A 22,334-nucleotide genomic window follows, 5' to 3' on the forward strand; every position below is an offset into this window, starting at 1 on the left:
CTGAAATATAAATATGCACACACACACAGCGAACATGCTCAAACATGTTTCAGTGTCAATTCAGAATGTTTTTCAATGCCAAAACATTTCTATGTCACAGAAGGAAATTCCTTACCGAAACAGCAGTTATCTTCAAAGAATCTACTGCAGAATGTGTGAAAAGGTACCACAAGACAGGTCCAATTTCTCCTGTAATAAATCCTTGTGCATGGCATGCACGAGTAGTGCAAACATTTTCAATTATCTTTGCTGCCAAATGGTTCACTACCCGGTCTTCCTGTAAGAAGGAGAGGAAAGGGAAACTCATATACAAATGTTTCTAATATTTCTGATTTGTTTTTAAACTACCACCTATGTCCATGTATATTGTCTTGGTGTGGTTTCTTAATTTTATTTGACACTTGCCAAAGTAATTTCAGAGGAAACCTCATGTTGTGACCAAGTTATGTTTACAGATCCTACTTCCCTCCACTTTGCCTTCTAATGCAAAGACAATTTAGTACAAATATAACTTAGTACTAAACCTTTCGGCTCCAAATGACCACACCAAATTAAATGCAGTCATTAAAAATTAAAAGCTTTTGTTATGTTAGAGGTGTTCCATGAGCAGTACTTTCTGAATGAATGAATATGTGTCAAAACTCATCAATACAACAGGCTCTGAATAGCAAGATTATGAGACATACAGTTACATTAGGGAAAAATTAAATTAATTTCATTAAACCCTCTTTATTCAGAAGAGTCAACAATCCCTGGGATAAAGAAAAAGCCTTCTTGCAACTTAACACCCTTCTCTTCTTCTCCTGAAACAGACAATCCTGAACAATGTTTAAGACAAATTATTGTGTCCCATTTACTACATGAATTCCTAAACTTCCATAAGAGGTTCTGAATCCTGAGTATTTTTAATACTAATTAAATCATTTTATCTGCGAACTCATTTGTGGAGAGCCACTGTACATGCAGCTCTAATATCTATGTAATACTATTCATACTACAATGTCTCCATGGAATAAAAAACGTCATGTCAGATTAATCACGAGCAATCAGCACATCATGAACATCACATGGCAGCAGTTTTTTCTCAAGAAAACTGTTACTGACTCAAATGAAAGCTTAACTTAATACATACCAGTTAAAAGCAGTCTACTTTTTCTCTCTCTCTTTTCCCTCTAATTTCTTTAGTATCTCTTCTTTCTTCTTTTTTCCTCACTCTGCTTTCACTTAAAATCAGTATTTAACAGAACTGGAAGATATATTGCTGGTGCTTTTTTGGCTATGCATTGCTTCGCCTCATCTCAGTCTTTAATTACAGAACAAATGAAGTCTTTCAACAATGTCTTAAATGGCACTCTTGAATTCACCAAGAGTGAATTTTAATGTAAGAATTTGTCCTCATAGCCTGGCTTCACAAATAATTCATCATAATGTCTAATTGATTTCTTTCTTAAACTAATCTCTAATATTATCCTGCTAACCTTTGGATTTCTGACATTTATCTTTACAATCAGAGCCAACAACAACTTTGAGCAACGACAATGAGACCTTTCAGAAAGCAGTACAAAAGCCTTCCCAAAGGGGAGAACTTCATTAAAAATATACTCAATAGCTACTCTTCCTTCTACTGACTTAGGTATTTTAAAATATAGATACTGATGTAGATATATTTGGAAACCCTAGTATAATGCTGTAAAAAAAAAAAAAAAAAGAAAATTTTGTATTCATCATTTTCATGCTAATCCTTCCTGTTCCTCCAAAGAACTGCAGATCTACTCAGAACAGTTAAAAGAAATATCGAAGCCAATTTCCATCTAAATCAGTTACACTCTTTTATAAAACTTCACTGATTTCTGTGGTCTTCCTTCTGATTCACAGACCAGAGGATTTAGGCTTCTATCTTTTTACAGTTTTCATTAATGCAATAAATTGCATCATTTTGATCTATTAAAGACCTAAGTATACAAATATTTATACATGTTTACCAAATTAAAATTCTCAAAACCTTTTATGAATAATGTTCAGTTTTAATCTTTTTCTGTGAATTATACTTATGAATTTCAGTCTTTTTTTTTTTTTTGAACAGTTAGGGTAAAAATACATGGATTATCAAACTGACTGTATGCATGTAACAATCCAATCCATTACTGAAACATTAATAGTCAAGTTAAGTCTCTCTTATATTGGATGTGAATACTAAGAATGCCAATTGGGACTCCAATCCTACTTTAAGCAAGCATAAACACTTAATAAATGAACTATAATCTCATTAATTAATCATAATCAAAGCAATATACAGCAGATAATAGTTATCATTAATGTAAACAAATTTTACACCTGAGGAGGGGTTTTGACAAGGTTGTTGGCTTCAGCAGTAGAGCATCTTGATTTTCCCTTGTCAGACAGGTACTGTGCAGTCTCAGTACCACAATGTTCTCCCATTCTTCAGGGATTAAAATGGAGGGGAGCCATGTAGTCTCCACTTCATTCCAAACTCTGTTCTGTTTCTCTGAGCAGATGTGTATCATTGTATTGGGGAGCATGTCAACCTCAGTCCATCCAGGGAGTTGCAGTTGCTTTTTACCCTAAAATTCTGAATCCCCTCTAGGTTTAACTCTATCCATCATCCCACAGTGGTCTTTAACATCTTCACAACAGGAAGCGAAGGGGCAGGTACTGATCTCTTCTCTCTGGTGACAACTAACAGGAACAGCATGAAGCTGTGTCAGGGGAGGTTTATGTTGGATATTAGAAAAAGCTTCTTCACTCAGAAGGTAGTTGGGCACTGGAACAGGCTTCCCCCAGGGAAGCAGTCACAGCACCAAGCCTGGCACAGTTCAAGAAGCATTTGGCCAATGCTCTCAGGCCCATGGTGTGACTCTTGAAGTGACCTGTGCTGGGTTTAGGGTTGGACTCAATGATCCTTGTGGGTCCTACCCAAACTGTGACATTATATGGTTCTATGATCTTTTTATGTTATACTATATATATATATATGTGTGTGTGTGTGTATATATATACACATACACTTGAGTAACCACATAATACTGATAAAGAAACATTAAAAGCTGAAAGATTCAGCAAGTAACACTGTATTCCATCATTCTTATAAGTCAACTTCCATACACTTTTTCCTTTTATCTAAAGAGAGAATAAAAAGAAACTACACACATAATGACTTAATGAAGTAAAGCTGTATCCCCCTGAGAATTCATGATTCTAAGAATTAAATCTCATTTTGGCAACAATTTGCAATATAAAGCCTTCACAGAGAAGAATGAATACATAGGAAAAAACCTTGTAAACACCTTTTGCAGAAAAAATGTTTTACAATTCTGGCAATAAACTAGAGAATTGATACCTAAAGAAGAAATAAAAGTGATACTGTATATGATTCACAGTATTACTTTTATATTATAGGCAATTCTGCCAGTAAAGTAAAAAACTGAAGACAAAAAAAGAAATAAAAGTGAGAATATATATGATTCAGACTGACACTGTGATACTCTAGGCTATATTATACTTTCTGAGAAAACAGTTATGAATTTATTCTGCTCTCCTCTAAATTTTCCTTTCTCCTCCAAGTTCACTGTAAAGGAACTATTCTCACTAAGAATTTACATTATAAAACATACTGCCTTATATTATATATTGGCAATTATTTTTTAAAGTTTTCTTTTATTATTATTAAAATTCCTCATCTGTTCAGAACCAAAGCCCTCAGACTTATAGCTTGCTCCCTAATAAAGGAAGAAGTCCATATGAAAGAGGGAAATATGTACTATATAGCTTACTGGTAAGCTCTAATTTATTAAAAATCTTGCTTACACAGTACCTTGCACATTCAAGAAACAGAAAATTATCCTTTATAAACTCATTCACTATTTCTGACTCAAATACATTCTCCAGGTGCCACTCTTTGAAATGAGAGGATTATGCCCATTTTAAGAGCCAGAAACAGTTAATTAGCTATAGCTGTATATATTTATTTATCTGTGCAAGTCTATTGCCTGTATATAATTTTTTTGAGATTCTATGAAGTTATTACTAAAATTGCATATAATTGTGTGCTTTATATTCACATGCCATTTGTAAGCAGAAATGGACAGATATCAAGCTCCTGAAAGATTTTTCAATGGTTCCAATTTTAAGAAGACTGAAAAGGAGGTTTGCACACAGCTTCTGGCACCACAGTCTAGTTTCAGTACACAACCTTGTCAAAGCACCATAATCCAGACCAAATCAAAGAAGAGAAAATTAAAAAGACATCAAAAAGTAGTTTGAATATGGGAAAGACTATCAGTTCTAAGACGAGAGAGGATCTGAAGGAAGGGAGGTGCCAGTGTAAGAGAGAAAAGAGTGGAAGCAGAAAGGTGAAAGGATTGACTGGAATATAACTGTGAAGAGGAACAGACGTAAAGCAGAAATGAAAGCTGAGACTCCATTTAGTTAAGATTAGGTTGAACCTTAAATGTCATAACAAAGAACAAAAAAACATATGTAAGTCAATGATGAGATTCAGATAAGAAACAGGATGATTCATTAGGTGTCAAGTACCCAATGGCTACTTGAGCAACAGAGTTTTGAATAAACTAAGTAAAATGGATGAAAGGAAAAGGGTAGTCACATTAGCGTTAGATACTTAATATTAAATAAGAATATCCTTTCTGAGCCAGAAAGTATCTTTCATGACTGGATAACATAAGAACTGTAAGAGCTAATAAGCACTTTATCTGCAGAAATCAGGACCCTGCTATCTTAAGTGACTGCACACAAATATTTAGAAGTTGAACTTAGACACAAATACAGATGCCTGGAATGGGCATTTTGTGTCACTGTTGGAAACAGTTGTTGGAAAAGATTACTAAATAAATACCAGAATATTTACTACATGCATTCTGACAGGTTGCAACATTATACCAAAACTAAACATGTCAAATTAAGCTTATCATTTACTTATTTATGAGTGTACCAATTTCCTTATTTTGACACATCATTGAACACAACCGTTCTTTGCCTGAGTTGAAAATCAAGCTTCTATCTCAAGTTACCAACACTGAAGTGCAGGAAATCTGAACTTGTGATCTCCTACAGATAAAAGACTTTCCCAATCTTCTACTCCACCACCCTAAAACTCCTTTCACTGACACATACACTTTTTTGTCACTGTTGAATTTTCAGGCACAGAACACATGTGGAAATGATACCACCTGCATTTTCTGAACATTTTGTTCCTTTACTGGCAAACAAAAGGGACAAACACGTTTCAAACTCCTTTCTGCTCTACTGTTCTGTTTCAGAGGGCAATTCTGCTTTGATACTGACACATCCTATAAAACTTCAGAAATCCAAGAGTGCTTCAGAGTAGTTTGTAATGACATTGAAGAATAGTGAACCTACCTCACAAAACGCAAAGCTATATGAAGTCTAGTATTGAATGACACAAACTGGTTTTATCTTCTTGAACTCTTATTAAATACATTAAATAAAGCTTCTTAACTGGCAACAAAAAATACTACTAGAGTATTTATAGTGCATATATAATACACTGTGGTAATTCAGACTTAATTACGAAGTTAGTTTGCCACTTCCATAAATACTGAGACAATATACACATAATCACTCCAGAAAACATCCTGATATAAAATTTAATTAAATGAGCTTAGAACAATTTGAATTAATTTATTACTTTAATAAATTTCAATTATTTTTAATTACTAATGTTAGAATGCAAAGCTTACCTAGATGTAATAAATTCTTAGATCAGGGAAATTTATTGAATAAATTGCAGATGACGGGCTAAAATGTAAAATAAAGAAATACAGCAGCCAAGATCTTGAGCTGCAGCCAAAGAACATTAAGCACAGTGAAGGAAGTTTAGACAATATTTTCAGGATTTTCTTATCAAGTGCTTTACTAGTTGAAGCAACAAAATTTACATGTAACCTCATTTTAGTTTTAAGTTCGATCTTAAAAAATCTAGATTGCTCATTTTAACTATTTTTATTATCTCCTGTTTTGCAACAAGATGGGGGCAAGGAAGTGTCATTCACACACTCCTCTGCATATCAGCCAGTAAGCAATGTGAGCCACTCACTGCTTGGACAAGGTTCAAAACCCATAAACTTACACTCAAACAAAAAACCTCAAACAAAACCCCACAACATATTAGAGCCTGTATATTTGGTTAGCAAAGAGAGCATTGATTTGAAAACTGGAGACATTAAAAATGCAACAAGAAGGGTTTCTATTGGTACATCAGTAACAAAAGTAAGATTGAGGAAAATTGAGTTTGTGGCTGAATGAGGTGGGGCCAAAGAACACAGAAAAGTCTCAGGATGTCAGTACCTTCTCTGCCTCAATCTCTAGTCTCAGTCTAAGATAGGGGAGTATGCCTACAGGAGAGGAAGGCACAGGTATGGAACATTTAAGCAAACTGAATGTGAATAAGTCCACTGAACCAAAAAGGGTGCAGCCAAATGTGCCGAGGAAGGCAGTCAGCACAGTTTTGAGAGAGCACACATCTTCAAGTTTGTGGGGATCAGGAGATACTCCTGTTCACTGAGGGTGTGGGGCAAAGGGTGTGCCCACCAGAGGGCAAGAAGAGGAATTCCAAACTCTGGCTCTGTAAAAATCACACAGCAAGTTTTCCTGGATTCTACTTGTAGGTGCATGATGGTCAAGAAGACTAGTAAAGTTAGAACAGGTTTATAGAGAGCAAAACCCACCTGACCAACACGACAAGCTTCCCTTACACAGTTATGGGCTCAGTGGACCAACAGGGGGCAGTGGGTTTAATTTACTTTAGCTTTAACAAGGCTGTCCAAATGGTTTCCTAAAAGTAACCAAATAGCAAAGACCTAGATTTAAGTGAACTGAAAGGTATGCAGAAAGCCAGTTGGAATGCAATTAGAAGCTGGCATTATTTTGACGGGAAGTTGGACCACAAAATCTTCAAAGGTCCAAACTAATTTTTTCATATTACTTAATTCCTTTTAAAAATAAAAAGATGAAAGGTACTTAATCCTAATTTTCTTTACATGTGACCACAGTTTGTGTTTTATTCTCTGTGAAAAAGACTGTTTGAATGTAAGTAGAAAACATTCAACATGCTCTCTACCATAACATATCAGGCAATGACTAAAGGAGTAATCCTGAACATTAGGGATTTTTCTTCCAGTTATCATCCTGGTAGCACTCGGTTGGACTCACACTTGAATATCAATATCTTTCTTGTACTGAGGAGCCCAAAACTGAACACTGTACTCCAGATGTGGTCTCATTAGCACTGAACAGAGAGGAAGAATCACTTCCCTGAACCTGGTACTCTCTTGCTAATACAGCTGGTGTTGCTGCAGCTTTTCTTTGCTGTTAAGGCATGCTGCTGGCTCATGTTCAACCTTCCATTGCTACCCCCAAGTCCCTTTCTGCAGAACTGCTTCCTAGGGAGCTTGAGCTGTTGCAGGGGGCTACTCCACCTCAGAAGCAAGCCCTTGCTCTCACTTCTGTTGAACTTCATGAGAGTGCTGTCAGCCCATTTCTCCAGTCTGTTCCAGTCCTTTTGACCAGCAGCCCTGACATCCAGAATATTGATGCAGCTCTCCCCACCCATTTGGTGCTCACAACTGGTGAATACACTCCAGTCAGTCACTCTGCTAATTACTGAAGACATTAATCAGTATTGATCTCTGAGGAACTGATACTTATTGGCTGGACTTTGCACCTCTGGTCACCTGAGCATATTTTCCTGTCCACCTTATCTTCCATTTAATCACTTCCTACCATTTGATTATCAGGGGACTATAAAAGAGTGTGTCAAATGCCTTCCTAAAGTCAAAGCATTCAATGTCCATGGCTCCCCATGTCCCCATCACAGAACAAAATCAGATTGGTCTGAGGGCTGGAGCACATGGCATATGAGGAAGGGGTAAGAGAGCTGATTAGCCTTGAGAAAAGAAGGTTCAGGGAAGATCTGACTACTGTTTACAACTACCTGATAAAAGAATAAAGGGAAGGTGGGGACAAATGGTCTCTGAGCTGCACAGCCATAGGACAAGAGGCAATGGTCACAAGTGGAAACTCCAATCATATACAAATAAAAACTTTTTCCTATGAAGGTGGTCAAGGCATTGTTCAGAAAGCTTGTGAAACCATAACTCTTAGAGACATTTGAGAGTCAAACAAACATGTCCTGAGCAACCTGATCTATTTAGACCTAATGTGAACAGGAGGTTGGATTAGATGACCCTCAGATGTTCATTTCATCCTAAAGTAGTCTATATTTTTACGGCTTCAAACGTGTTAAAAAAAAAAATATATCGCCATTACAAATGAGTATCTTCACAAACAGAAAAGTGTAGAAGTGCACGGCTGTACTTGGCTAACCTAGACATAACTTTAAACTTCTGTTAATTAAATTTAATTTCAACTATTGCATAGGAAATTTATTTCTATTTTGTGTTATTTTTTTAAAGTAAAATAAATCAAGATAAATTATTAAGAAAAATTTGACATGTTTCAGGACTAAGAAGTGATTTTTTTCTATAGGAATAAATTAGTGTCTCATGGATGTCTTGATTTAGTTTCTCTACACTGAATATACAGAAATAGCACGTCTTCTATTACTAAATTTATAATTAAATAGCATCTCGCTTAATGTGCCTTAGAGTGACATCTTACTCTAATTATGAGATGGAAATAGTCCGCAATACAAACTCAGTTGTGTGTTCTTGATCACGTGAAAGTTTGAATATATTAAAATGCATCTAGGTTCTTCCTCTATTAATCACAATCTGTATGCAATAAAGATCTCAAAAAGGAAGGAAAAAAATGCATTTCCTCTTGCTTTCCACCCCCCAGCAACCTCTGACATGTTTTCTGCCTTGAGCTTTGCCTTGGGCAAAAATAAAGTCAAGTGGTCTCATACAAACAGAGAATGTAAACCCTCCACTCAGTTCTTTTTCATTTTACAAATTGGAACTATATGCATGTTTTTCTTCCCTTCTTCTAGCACAGCTAAGTCATCCCCCAAAACAATGAAGAACACAGCATAGTACATGTATGAGAATAAACCTAGTTATTAATTTTTAGGCTCAAAAGAATGCTAACAACCCAGTAGGATAAAAATGTAGTTTAAAAAAAACCTGTGCATCAGCCACTTCAAAATAGAAACCGAAATCTTGCTCAAAGATTTACAAAGATGTATGAAAATCAAATTGCAAGAGGACAGCACAAACTGCCAAAACATTTCTCAAAAGATACCTATGTCAATAACAAATTCCACATTTATTAACAGTAATTTATATTTACTATCCCATTTCCCCCAAAACAAGCAGCAATACATAAATGTTGATTATACAGAGAGCAACTACATTTTTGCATTAATCTCCTGCTTAGGTCATGGTCTTATCATGATTATTTAAATTCAAGAGCAGTACTTGGTTGACAAGGTACTGCAGTGCTGCAGGCTACAATCTTCACACAACGCCTAAAGGGTTATTACTGTGGAGAAATTCTACTGAGGACCATGAAAGAGCCTTACCCCTTCCCGAAGACACCTCATTAGCACCGTGTAAGCAGCTGAGGGAACAGTCCAGCATTCTCTGGGGTGCTCCCCTTTTTCCTCCTGAAATGAAGCCAGCGGCACAAATGATTAAATCAAAAAATCACAATAATCTCAGTCACATAAAAAATGGGCAACAGATTCTTAATAAGGTTCATATTATAAACATTTCAAATTAACATATGTTATGAAATATATTAAATTCCAGGGCATTATTACTATTTAATGTCATTTCATGTGCAGTACAGAGATTGATATTTTATTAGCTTATTTAAATAGTCTCCAAAATCCATAACAGAATGTGTCCTAATACTCCTGCATTTCATCAATTCATTCTAATTCATTCTAATTCACAGAGACACTAAAAAATATTCTTGTATTCCTCGCAATCATTTTGAGCTCCTCAGAAAAAGAAAATGGACTATTGAGGTAGTAATGCTTCTCTTTAAATGTGATTTAATTATACCAAACAAAATCAATTAATTTTGTCTGGTAACCAAAAAAAAAAAATAAACTTACTTTTGAAAAAAATACTCTACATAAATAAAAGAAGATATCAAGTGTTTAATAAAATTTACTGTCTGGTATAGCTTTCAGTACATATGAACACTGTTCCAAGATCTTGATGTATATTTCCTTGAAATCACCCCGTTATAGGGGTTAATTCACTGCTGGTTGAATCAGGGGGTTGATTGTTCCATTAGAAGTGAACTCCACTTCCCCCTACCCCCCATAGTTGCCTACTGTAAAATTTCAAGTTTAAAATGGGACACTTGGATATCATTAAGAGTTTACTGCAACAATTTCCATATCCAGGCTAGTAACACAGAGCTATTTGCAAGTGAAAAAATAGTCTCTTTTGGGAAAGAAATTGAGAAATAATAAGCATTGGGTGGTATGAATACTATAGGCCATGAAACCCATGTGTAACTTGTTTTAATAAGGTGACAAAGGATAACAAACAACAATTTCTTCAGAAATTATACAATTCTTGAACTGTACTGATTATATTCCCAAATTATTTTTAGCATTCTAATTAATTCTTTATTATAAAAAGCATAGTATGGGCAAGGTGGACATTGACGATGCAGAAACAAATTGTACTTTCTAAATTTGCTGATTTCTGAATGACTTACAGTAATTCAACATATATGATGTGACAATTTCAGGCATTTAATTGAAGCATGGCAAATTATCAGGGAAGACTATTACTGAATTGTCTAGTAAAATTAATTTTCCCTCTTTATTGAAAACAAAATTTTATTTACCACATATATTAATAGAGGAAATGAGTTTGTTAAATCTCCCATTTGTAAGCTTTTTTCTGCTAACTTGGTATTAGGAAGTATGAAACAACTCCTCCTTGGAGTAATCTACAGACAATAATAATAAGAATGGCTTGACATCCAACAGAGACAGCAGATCTACTACATTCCACCTCCTTCATCTTATCTGAGTAACAACATGTTGACATTTAATCACAGTTTGTCTTCCAAGGCTTAACATATAAGTTGAAGAGAATGCAACCCGTTTCAAAAAAAAGGAAAGGGAGGTTACTTTCAAACAGTCAAAAAGTGGAATCTTTTCCACCTGGAAGAGACAGGACAAGACTAGGAGTCAAGACAGAGTTAAAAAGACCATCTCTGTTGAAATTGGTATAGGTCTGTTTCTCATTTTATTCACCTAATTCAACCAGAAATTCTGTCAAGCTCTTCTGCAACCATACATATTAAATGTACTATAAAATAAAAAGCCTTAAGAAATGGTGCAGTCCTGAAACACTAACAGTTCCTCCATTCTTCAAACTGATTAATAACTTTTTCCAGTTTAGTCTTTATTTAGAAAAAAAAGAGGCAAAGGGGGTTTGAAACTTGGAACCATTCTTAATTACCTAAACATACCTACACAATGTGACATTTAATAAATTTAAATATATCACCAAACACCGGGGAATCTTTCTACGTTTTGCTCACAGCCCATGTTGATTTTGATTAAACTTTAGATTCTGCACCCTAATAACACAAACAGCACAAAATGAATAAAAATAGTACATAAAACTTGAAAGTTTTCCCTCAAGGCAATTCGCTCAAGAGTATCAGAACATCCTCCCTGGAGTCTGCTCATGCTACTTGTAAATTGCTCTTGGATTCTGTTTGGAATAAAAATGCAGAGATAAAGTGTAAGATCTTACTTATGAGATCTCGTATGCAAGTACACAAATGATATCAGAGTTTAGGATTGAACAGGATCATTATGATTATCTGGACTATTTTCTAGTATTTTCTCAGTCATAGAAGTGCAAATAGTGATCCTATACTTAACCTAATGAATCATCAAGCACCTAAACAGCTGAACTTGATTTTAAGTATTTGATAATTTATGATTTACCAAAGGTTCATATGAAAAAGAAGTAATCTTTATCATTATTGAATATTAAAATTGTGGCTGGACCTAGACATACTTGGCAGAAGCCCAGAGGGAATAAATAAATAAACAAAAACAGTCATGCCCTCAAAAACTTACACTTTAAATGAAAATACTTAGCAGCTTGATAAAACAATGAAGCAGGCTGAAGAGCAAAATGGGAGAAAACAAGAAAAACAAGAAAACCAAAAATATTTTGTGTATTTTGTGTCCTTAATGATTTAGAGGCTGTTATGATTTTTTTTAATTCATCAAATCAAAGTTTTGCTGTTTAAAGAAAGACATAAGTTGGCAATAAACTTTTTTTCCTGTTATACTACCACTGACTTGGTATATGATCTTGGCAAGATTCTTCAATACTACTGTTCAGCAGTTTAATGAGCAACAAAATGCCTACAACACTACAACATTCTGAGGTTAAATATGTACAGAATAAAGAAACTAAAAGGGCTTTTCTTAAAAAAAAAGAAGTGTTAGCATCTCCAAGCATACAAATCACATTGATATTTTTAAAATTTTACCAATTTTACGGTGTCTTCAGTTCATGTGTCCAACTATTTATTCCTATACTCTAATAATTTCTCAGCTATAACTCAAAGCAATGCAACCCATTACTATAGATCTTCCTGAAACATGACAGAGTTGCCAGTTAAAATACAAATTACCATGCTTCAGACATTGTTCATAAATACATATAGACTTAAAAATTTGTCATTTCCCGTTTTCAGACGGAAAAAATCAGTTCAGGGCTTGCAAATCATTTTGGATGTTATAGAGCCAGTGTAAACAGACCTGTTTCAGCTATCAGAGTTCAATTTCAAAATAAAATCAAGCCATGCAAAAGACTCTTGCTAATTATAATTTTCAAGTTGGAGTTTTAAGTTTATTTATTTTTCTTAGTAGTTAAAAGTATATGGTTATCAATCTGTCTGATTGATACAAATCAGACAGAGGTACATATGTTTTGTCCCAAGGAAAACTGAGAAAGTATTAAAACACATAAAAGTAACCTGTGATTGTGGATGTATTTTCCAGAACATAATTTCTCATTATAAGAACAAGCTCTGTGACCGTGTTTGACAAATATTTTGGCAACTGTCTAACCAAAATAGGACAATGCTTGTTATCCAACAAAAAACAAGGCAACCACTGAATTTTGTGGAACATGCAAAGAAGTCAGAGGATAAAGAAAATAAAACATAGAAGTTCAGCACAAAGTCATAACTAAAGCCAAAATAATTCATTTGCTACTTTCATTCCATTATCAACTGACTGTTAAATTAACATGAGAGCATTCAGAGCAATTAGATGACACAGATAATATAAAGGCTTCAGAGAAGCCAGGGTTAGACTTTTTCTGTTTGAAGACACCTTTGTTCCTATTAAGAGAAAGTATTTTACTCTTCCAATAAGGAAAAAGAAAGGTGAGAGTTAGAGGAGCTGACATCTTCAATTCCTCATATTGACAGTATTTCTTTTCTACAAATTACCACTGTTTACTTTTAATGTGAATCTATTTCTAGACTGAAGGTTTAAATCAGCTTTAGTCAGGAATAAACAGAAATTAGTCAGGATCACTCAATTTCCTTTTCCACAGTGCTGTGAATGCAGCCATGCTAGGAGAAGATCTAATATGGACCAGAGAAATATTAATTTATTGGTTATCCTGATACATCCTTTTTAAACAACATCTCTAGCTAAGATCCTCTAACTCTTAGATCTGCCACTTGGAGGCCAGCAGTCATTACAATGGTTGATTAAATTCTTTTATGAAGTTAAAATTCTACACTTTAAGAATGCTACTTGATGAAGAACATGGTTGCGCTAACATGTTTCTTGAAGTAGAAAAAATGTCACAGAACATATAAGGACCAGAAACTGTTGAGTATACAAATGACAAAGTAATTTGCTTTTTTTGATCTACTTTTCCACGGGAAATCTTTTCACATTTTTCAAATTTGTAAGGATCACTTTGCAGTCTTACCTCCCTGGCTACGAGGTAAAGCAGCTCCCCAAGTGCTGGTAGCAGGCACTGCTTCAATTTGCTGTTTCTGAAGTTGTCTCTGATGAGTTCAGTTAAAAGTATAACTGCCTAAAATAAAAAAAATTAATCAATATAACAACATGTAACATTTTCTCAAGCAAAATGTACTGTTAAAGGTAAAAAGCTTTATCTGAAATGCCATCTTACTGATATACTCTTCACTTTATGCTAAAGAACCATTGGCAAAGGATTTAGTAAGCATTGAAAGGCAAGAAAAATAATATTTACAAAACATTATATATGCAACATGGAGAAAAACACAATAACGAAATAGCCTAGGTGACAAACTGTCAGCTATCCATTCTTCCCTTCCCCTCAGGACAATGGGGAAAAAAAAAAGCCTACTTGCTGTTACAATGTTTCTGTTAGAAGATCTAAAATGTTCACCATCAGGTTACAAAAAGAACAAGCAACAAAAAACCTCTAATGATGTCTTTTGTATAGATATTAAATCAAAAGGTAAAGAACTATTAAAGTTTTGTCTCCTGATCTCTGAGTTTATAGACAACTCACTGTGTAAGAATTGGACATATGATTTTAGTTTTCTGTACTTCTGTATGCAAAGCAGAGATACACATATATAATATTTGTAATGAGGGGTAGAGGGAAACTGGAAAATCAGATTCATTTTGTGCAGGTGACCTGGTAAGAAATCACTTTCCCATACACACAAGGAACTGATTCAACCTAATGCTGGACTCATTCAAGAAACAAAGGACCTTTGATCTACCACCTGTTAAACTGAACAGGATGCTATCTGTTCCCCAAACCCCAAATCTGCTCCTGCATATAGCAAGCATTTAGCAGTATAGAAGCCAGTTGTTTAAGAAAGACGGATCTACATGTCCTCCATGCTCAAAACGTGTGCCTTGCAAGAGAGTAGAAAAAAAAGATGGATTTAACACACTTTTTATGTCCCTTAAGTAGTTCTTTTCTCTATTTGGAAGGATTTGGTTCTAATACTCTTAAAGCACTTACAAGATACAGCAAATAAGCTCCGTAAACAGATACTACTGCAGTAGTCAGTGACTTCCAATAGTTTGCATGATATACAAAGTGAGATCTGAGGTTACTTTTATGTACTTTAAATAAAATATTGCACATATTATTCCATTTTAAACCTTGGAAACTGTCAATTTAATTACTACTTCAAAAGTGAAGTGTGACATAGCTTGCACTACTTTTTTTTTTTTAATTAAACAGAGAAAATATTACTAAAATGTGTCTTAGCCTATGGAAACAGCTAAAAAACAGTAGTTCAGGCAAATAATAATACTTATTGTTTCCCTATTATACTGAAAACAAGGCAGTAGAAAACATCTATTCAATCTCTATAACAAATTGAGAATTAATTTTATTTCGTTCTTCTGCTTAGGAACTTTCCCCTTCCCCTTTAAACAGTAAAAACATTATCAGCAGTATCACTGACACATTTCATGTGTTTATGGAATGTTTCAGTAGAGAACAATGGACTTTTTAAAAATGGTTTTGTTTAAAAATATGTTAAAGTGGGACTGAGTCTGTGACAGTCCTGTTTCAAAGTCATTGAGTCCAGGCCTTAGATTTGATGATGCTACAAATACCTGTTAAGAAGCAGAAGTATTGATACAACAAAGATCATCTAACTAATCAAATCACAATAAAATAATGTATAGATTTTTTCACTGTTCTCTTCTAGTTTAAAACTACTTTTAATATGGTCAAACAATAGGGAAGAGTTAATGAGTTGGAAAAAAGTGATCTGGTGTTTTTTCCAGTTAGGCAAGTATTGTATTATCTCTATACAGAGCACAGAGAGCACAGACTTTGATGACTCATCTCAAGGAACTCACAGTTTGCAGTCTTATTTGAATACAAACAGCACTTCAACCCAAGCACCTTGGGTAGCACATGAGAAAAAGAAGTAAAAACCAAAACAAGCAAAAACCACCACAACCATTCTGGCAGCATCAAAAAAACAAACCACAACAGCAACACTGTGGTTTTCTCACAAATCATGAGAAGTGTTTGGCCAAAGGCAAAGGTTACCTGAAATAGTCCTGGCTCTCTACTTTCAAAACATGCCCTCTCTTCCCACACTCTCAAAAGACCCAGCAAAACACAGTCCCATCTAGTCATTATGCAAGAAGTAGCTAAAAAGAAAGCGTTACTTTGAGTTTTTTTCAGAAATTAAGAAAACTGTCATTTTCAACATAGATCTCACTCTGTATAAAGTGATGAATATAAATGCCAAACACATACATTGGCTGCTGATCACTGCCACGCAGATAGCAAATCTGTCATTATGCATACACCCCAATAAAAAAATGTAATATGTTATTAAATTCTTGATGGAATACACGTATGCTATATATTTACCAATTAAAAAAAAAACCACAAAACATAAGTTTTTACCCACAAAGTACAAGCACATAGCAAAACAGTAACACGTAGAAAGAATTTTAACTGAAGTATGTTAGGCAGAAGACAAAAATTCTGTTGTTCTGAAAGGGAACCAATAAAAATGTACATAATCTTGAAAAACCTGAAGATATTATCATCCCTGACTTGCAGTTAAGAATATCAGAATATCCTGATATTATCCCAATATCAGAAATTGCCTCAATCCTTATCAAAATCTTATAAGTCACTTCCCCTTTATCACAAGACATCATCTTCTAGAGATCTGTATCAGAAAACTACTCATATGTTGCTGGATTCTGGATTGCTTTCATTAATTTTTTTTTTATGGTGACAAATTTATAGGTGCATAAAATCACTTGCCCTGTAAACAAATATTCTTGTCTCCTAAATCCTTTGCTAATATGAAATATAATTTATGTTTTTGCAAGTCATAGTATTTTTGCAGTCTCTAACCTTACTGTCATTTTGCATCTATAAAGAAAGAGGAAAAATAATGACACAAAGGTCTCAAAAGTTCCAAGAAAATAATCTGTGAAATTTAGTCTCAATTAACAAATTTTGCAAGAAAACGCTCTGTGAAGATCCCATCACACACAATCGCAAAAAGCATATAGGGAACTGACAGGTGAATCAGGTAGTAAATGAAACAAAATAAAACAAAACAAACAAAGGAACAAAAAAATCAGGAGTAAGATACGCACATATCCCCAGAAATGACAAGGCAGTGGAAAGAATTCAAAAATGTTTATTTAGAAGGCCAGAACACCAAAACTTACAGAAACCTAACAGTGCTACAACAAACACTGAGCCCCAGGAAGAAAAAGGCAAACCTCCTGTTCACTCCCGGGCTTTATCATTGCTGGCCTCCCGCTGACTCTCCTGACACAACCGCCCTGTAGCATTTCTGTAAGCATTAACTCTCTCCTCTCACATACCAGAGAAAGAGGCTGAGAACTTCTCTTGCTATGTGGCTGGGGAAAAAAAGCATTGAAACTGCCTTTCAGAGAGAGTTACCTTTTAGGCAGAAAGCCTTCCTAAGCGAAAACTGTCTTCTCATAACAAAATCTTCCACAAAAATAGGTATTCTATCCTCACAAGGAGTTTACAGAATTTAACTATCGTCCTAGGTGTCAACACTTTACAGTCCTAAAAGTTATAAAATGTCCTTTTTATCCCTTTTTCTTTTTAACTAGTTTACAGATATATTTGGCAGTAAAGCACTTTTTCTTCCCCAGAGCACTTAGGAGTTTTTATCCTCAACTTTCCTTGATTTTACTTCACCTTCTGACCTTAGCAGCTTCATAACTCCAATCTTTGTACAGCAACATCACATAAAAACTGGAAATGCAGTCTTCAAAGCAAAGCAGACAGATCTACTAAACAAACTTTGACTTTCTCCTTTTTTTTTTATGTAATGCTATGTTCATTAACTGTTTTCTTTAACTGCTTTCAGAGCATTTCTATGAATTTTATTCAGGAACTGCCATTCAGAGACAGATTCACTTTCCTGTTTCAGAAATAAATATATCAGTAGGTTTTAAAGCTTCTAATATGTCAGCTTAAGAAAGTAGTAGTCAAGTTGGTTCAAGTGCAATTCTGCACTAAATGATGAACACATAATGACAGCATTTTCTCCTTTATTAGCTCTCCTTTCTATAGCTATACAGAATTACTTTAGCTTTTGTGATTAAATACATTTTGGGAACTACTTTCACTGTGGAATCAATACCGCTAAAAGTACCTCATCACTGTGGCATTTCTCAGCTTTGTCTCTTTAGACTGAGAGTGAACATGCCACGAGATAGCATTTAAACTACATAAAATTGATGAACCGTGTGATAACATGAGCTGCTGACAATAGTCCCAGCAGATTAGATGGGACATTAACTCATCATGATATGTAAGTTACACTTGTTTGTTTGTAGGCAGGATCTGAAGAAAATACAAGTCAAACTGCACATCTGCTATAGAGGATCAAGGCAGGCTGCTCAAAATTATCAGCTTTAACGATGAACCTCAACCAGCAGAAAACCCTGTATCAACACTAATCCTGTTTAGCACCTGTAATATTTATTTTCCCAAAGCTTGGTTAATATATTGATAAATTTGGACAACACACTATCTAAATACATTTATGGATGCTGTCCTACAACTCTCTATTAATGTTCTATTAAATAAAACCATGAATTAACCTTTGTATGTAATAAAATTCCTATGTTCACTTGTACTAAGTTCTGTTTGGTTGCCTTCTCACTCAATTGAAGTTCAACAAAACTGCCATCAACATTAAATACACTAGGTAGATTATCCATCTTCTGTGGGTTTTTTTGTTTGTCATTAAAATTAAGAATTTAAGATTTGAAATTAATGAAAATTAAATCAAAGAAAAATATTTCATAATGGTGAACAGAAATTATTGTTTCTCACTCTCCTTCAAGATTTTGGGATGAGTTATTATTTTTATTCTGAAGTTATTCTAGTATTATTTTTTATACTGAAGTGATAAGAAAAGGAAGTCATTCTCCTCATATTTCAATCCCTACAATTTTCTTGTATATGAATGTAAAAGTTAACTGAGTTCACAAAATTCAAACAAAGAAGTTATTTCCTTTCCTGTGCACTAAAAAAAACTTCCAAAAAGCTAGTCAACACTGCAATAAATTCCAGATTTTATTTCAACAAAAAATGGTTTACTAAGCAAGAGAGAAGTTGTGTCTGAAGAAATCTGAGCCATTAGTGACTGACTTGTTCTAAAATTGTTAAATCTTTGTTAAACAGTAGTTGCATAAAATCTTAGTTATTATCTTCATATATGATAATAGATTTATCCATTAAAGGTTAATTTTAGTAACTGTAAGTAGATCTGTAACAAGAATGGGGTATTATGTTAGAAGGCACTGAACACTAAATAATTACTACACGTTACAGAGGATACTCACAATCTCTCAAATACAAGTCTATATTTACCATAATCAGATAATGACCTCTTTTTCTCTAGAGAGCATACAGGCTGGAGAATTGCCTCTCTGTCAACTGAACACAATTAAGTACTCAAATATTGTACAAGTGCAGGAAACGGGGGCTCACAGAATATGTCACATACTGAACTGGCAGTGTGTCTGTGCCAATAACCAACTTAAGAAGATCTCCTTGTGTCCTCTGCAATGGAAGCAATGAAACAGGAAGTTGAGATTCATCATCTATATTATAAGCACAATTATAGAGATACACAATTTTTTTTAAATACATTCAATGTTATATAATATATTCATTAATATATCATTTTAAGAACACAATTTAAATGTTGTAAAAGGACAAACTGTTTCCTGCTCTTGACAGGAAATGTCTAATCTTGACAACAGTGATTTCTACAAGATTTAAAACACTCTTTCACCCTTTCCTAAGCAAAAATATAAGACTCAAAAAAAAGATCTGTCTAAAGACTTTGATTCAGTGTTGAAGGGTGGTATAAATTTTAGGTCAAGAAAGTACCACAGTGTGTGTGGGAAAAGTTACAACAGAAAAATCAAATTTATTTTAACTACAGACTGACAAAGGAAGTCTTCTTGTTTCCTATAGTACTTTTTTTTTTCCTTTCCAACCTGCCTACATTTTCCCTTTCATAGAAGTACATAGTAATGAACTGCAAGCCCAGGTAAAAGCATTTTAAATTTAATAAATTATCTACACCTTTTATACCAGTTGTCCAACTGGATGGATATAATATAGCTACAATAAGAGAAGAAAGAAAAAAGCTTCTTATCTGGATAGACAGTCACTGCCTTCATTTATGACAATAGTGTGTGGAGTTGATACATTACTTATTGCAGATTCTCAATCTCTTTCAAGTTTTATGTAGAACTTTCCCTGATGTTTTAAGAATCCAGAAGTGAAAATTACAGCATGTTCAAAAAGAGAAGGTATTTTATGCCTTAAAATGTAAAGTGGCAATGTATAGATTTACAACATTACTGCATCTTTGATCTATTAGTATGACTGTCAGCAAGTATTAGTGGAAATAAAAATATATTTATAATTCTGCAAACCCTTACAATGATAAATTTCTATGCCTCAAGCATAATGGAAATTACTTTTCACTTCATTTTCTTGTGCTTACAAACACATCATGTTTGTAACATGGGCAAGCAATGGCAAAGCAATCTCACCTTCCTCTGAGAAAAGCACTCTCACCAGGTTGAGAAAGTATGCCATGGTTATATTGTCACTAACCAGAAAAGAAACTAGACTAATATTCATACCAAGTGCTCATCTTTGAAATGGTACATGAAAATAAAAATGACCAGCTTTCACTGAACATCTTGACTGAAACTGGGTCATGAAATATGGAGGACTGAAAGGAAGTCTGACCATCAGACTATGGATGTGGTATTAATGCTGTCCAAAATGTAGGAAAAGAAAAAAAAAAGAAAGCAAATTAACAACATATTGCAAGTCCTCTAGAACTCCTCCAGAGAGCACTATAACATGGACGTGTAACACTTCTCCAGGTAGAATACAATGCAAAATTGATTCATCACGAAAAGTCTTGTCTTTTCAACTTTTGCATAACTGCCATAGAAAGAGATCTTAGATGAGTAGTCAAACCAGATGTCATGAACTCAAACAGGGGTTCAACTTGTTTTGGAATCAACTCAAGGCCCCAGAGGGATACAATCAAACACAAATAGTAGCAATTAACTTACAAAGCTGCTATGTTTACTAACAAATTAAAAATGCATGTAAAAGTACTGTCAACAAACTTTGGAGCTTGCTTGTTTGCTGTTTTTAAGAAAAAAAAAATTAGTTACTTCTTCTCCTAATCTGTCATGCCAGATGTATGATTACATGAACTCAATTGCAGATGTTCATATCTGATTTCCACCCCAGCTCTTAAATTTGAAGCTTTTAAAATTTGAAACAGGAAGGACCAGGTAAAAATATTTGCTTCAAACAGGAAAGAGATCCTGCTTTCATTTTTGCCAAGGGCAAGGAAAGAAAAAGATTGCTCAGGAGTCCAAAAAAAAAAGATTTCTGCCTTCAAAACTGATGTCAGTGGCAATCAACTGGAGCTGCCAATAAAGATGTAAACTGGAACTAGAAACCAGTCTTCGCAGAACAAGAATTGTCAGGAATATCCAAGGAAGAGGTCTTTTTCTTTTTTTTTTTTTTCCCCCTTCTCTTCCTTGTTATTTCCCTGTATTTAACTATTCTCTCTATATGCAAGTTTCTACCATTCATCCTTGCCTTTTCTGAACATCATGTTCCTGGATTTTTATTCTATCCATAACTCTACTTGAAGTTATTCTAAGTCATCATCTGCTCCCAAGCAGTGGGCCTGCTACCACTTTCTAGAAGCCCCGTTGATGACCAATGCCCACCAATAAAATATCCATGCAGAATATCTTAGATTGATTAATTCTACGTAGAATTTCTCATATTTTAAAAAAATTCTATAGACTTCAAAGATTTCCCATAAATTTTCTTTGAAATTAGTTCCCTTTGAGTACTGCAAATTCCTTCATTCTGCTTGGTGCAGATTCAAACTAGACCAAACAACAGTTGGAGAAAAAATTCCTTCTTTCCTACTGAATTCTTTTTTAAATGTGTTTCAGACTAAAATAACATTTTTTTTCCAGATGCTAGAGGAAAAGCTAGAACTACAGCCAATATACAAGTGGTCTTCCGTAACACTGGGCCTGGTTTGAGTGTCTTTTAATGTAGTAATCAGAAGACAGCAGGAAATTAGGCTTTTCAGCTACCACCAGTGTGCTATCTATCACAAAAACATGTTGTAGCCTAAATGTGTCAATCAAGCAAGTATGTGCTTTAGAGGAAAAACCTGGATTGTTTCCTTCTGTTAGTAGTCTATGATTTGATTAATTCGCAAATGCAAGACAAAACGAG

General features: G+C 34.4%; 1 protein-coding gene across 9 annotated transcripts in view; it reads right to left on the minus strand.

Moving 5' to 3' along the window:
• ULK4 (unc-51 like kinase 4) overlaps nucleotides 1–22,334 on the minus strand; it is a 226,062-nt gene that overhangs the window by 167,132 nt on the left and 36,596 nt on the right. For all 9 annotated transcript variants that reach the window (XR_007904773.1, XM_051789186.1, XM_051789185.1 and 6 more), the window contains exons 18-20: nucleotides 13,968–14,075; nucleotides 9,539–9,622; nucleotides 116–277 (exon numbers count right to left, since the gene is read on the minus strand). Coding sequence is in view for 8 of the 9 variants with exons in the window: in XM_051789186.1 (XP_051645146.1) it covers nucleotides 116–277; nucleotides 9,539–9,622; nucleotides 13,968–14,075 (354 nt within the window). In the remaining variant the exon portion in view is untranslated. The remainder of the gene's footprint in view (nucleotides 1–115; nucleotides 278–9,538; nucleotides 9,623–13,967; nucleotides 14,076–22,334) is intronic.

This window comes from Manacus candei, unplaced genomic scaffold (assembly GCF_025592945.1).
Source record: "Manacus candei isolate 608988 ecotype Guabito, Panama unplaced genomic scaffold, ASM2559294v1 h1tg000026l, whole genome shotgun sequence".
Classification (NCBI taxonomy): domain Eukaryota; kingdom Metazoa; phylum Chordata; class Aves; order Passeriformes; family Pipridae; genus Manacus; species Manacus candei.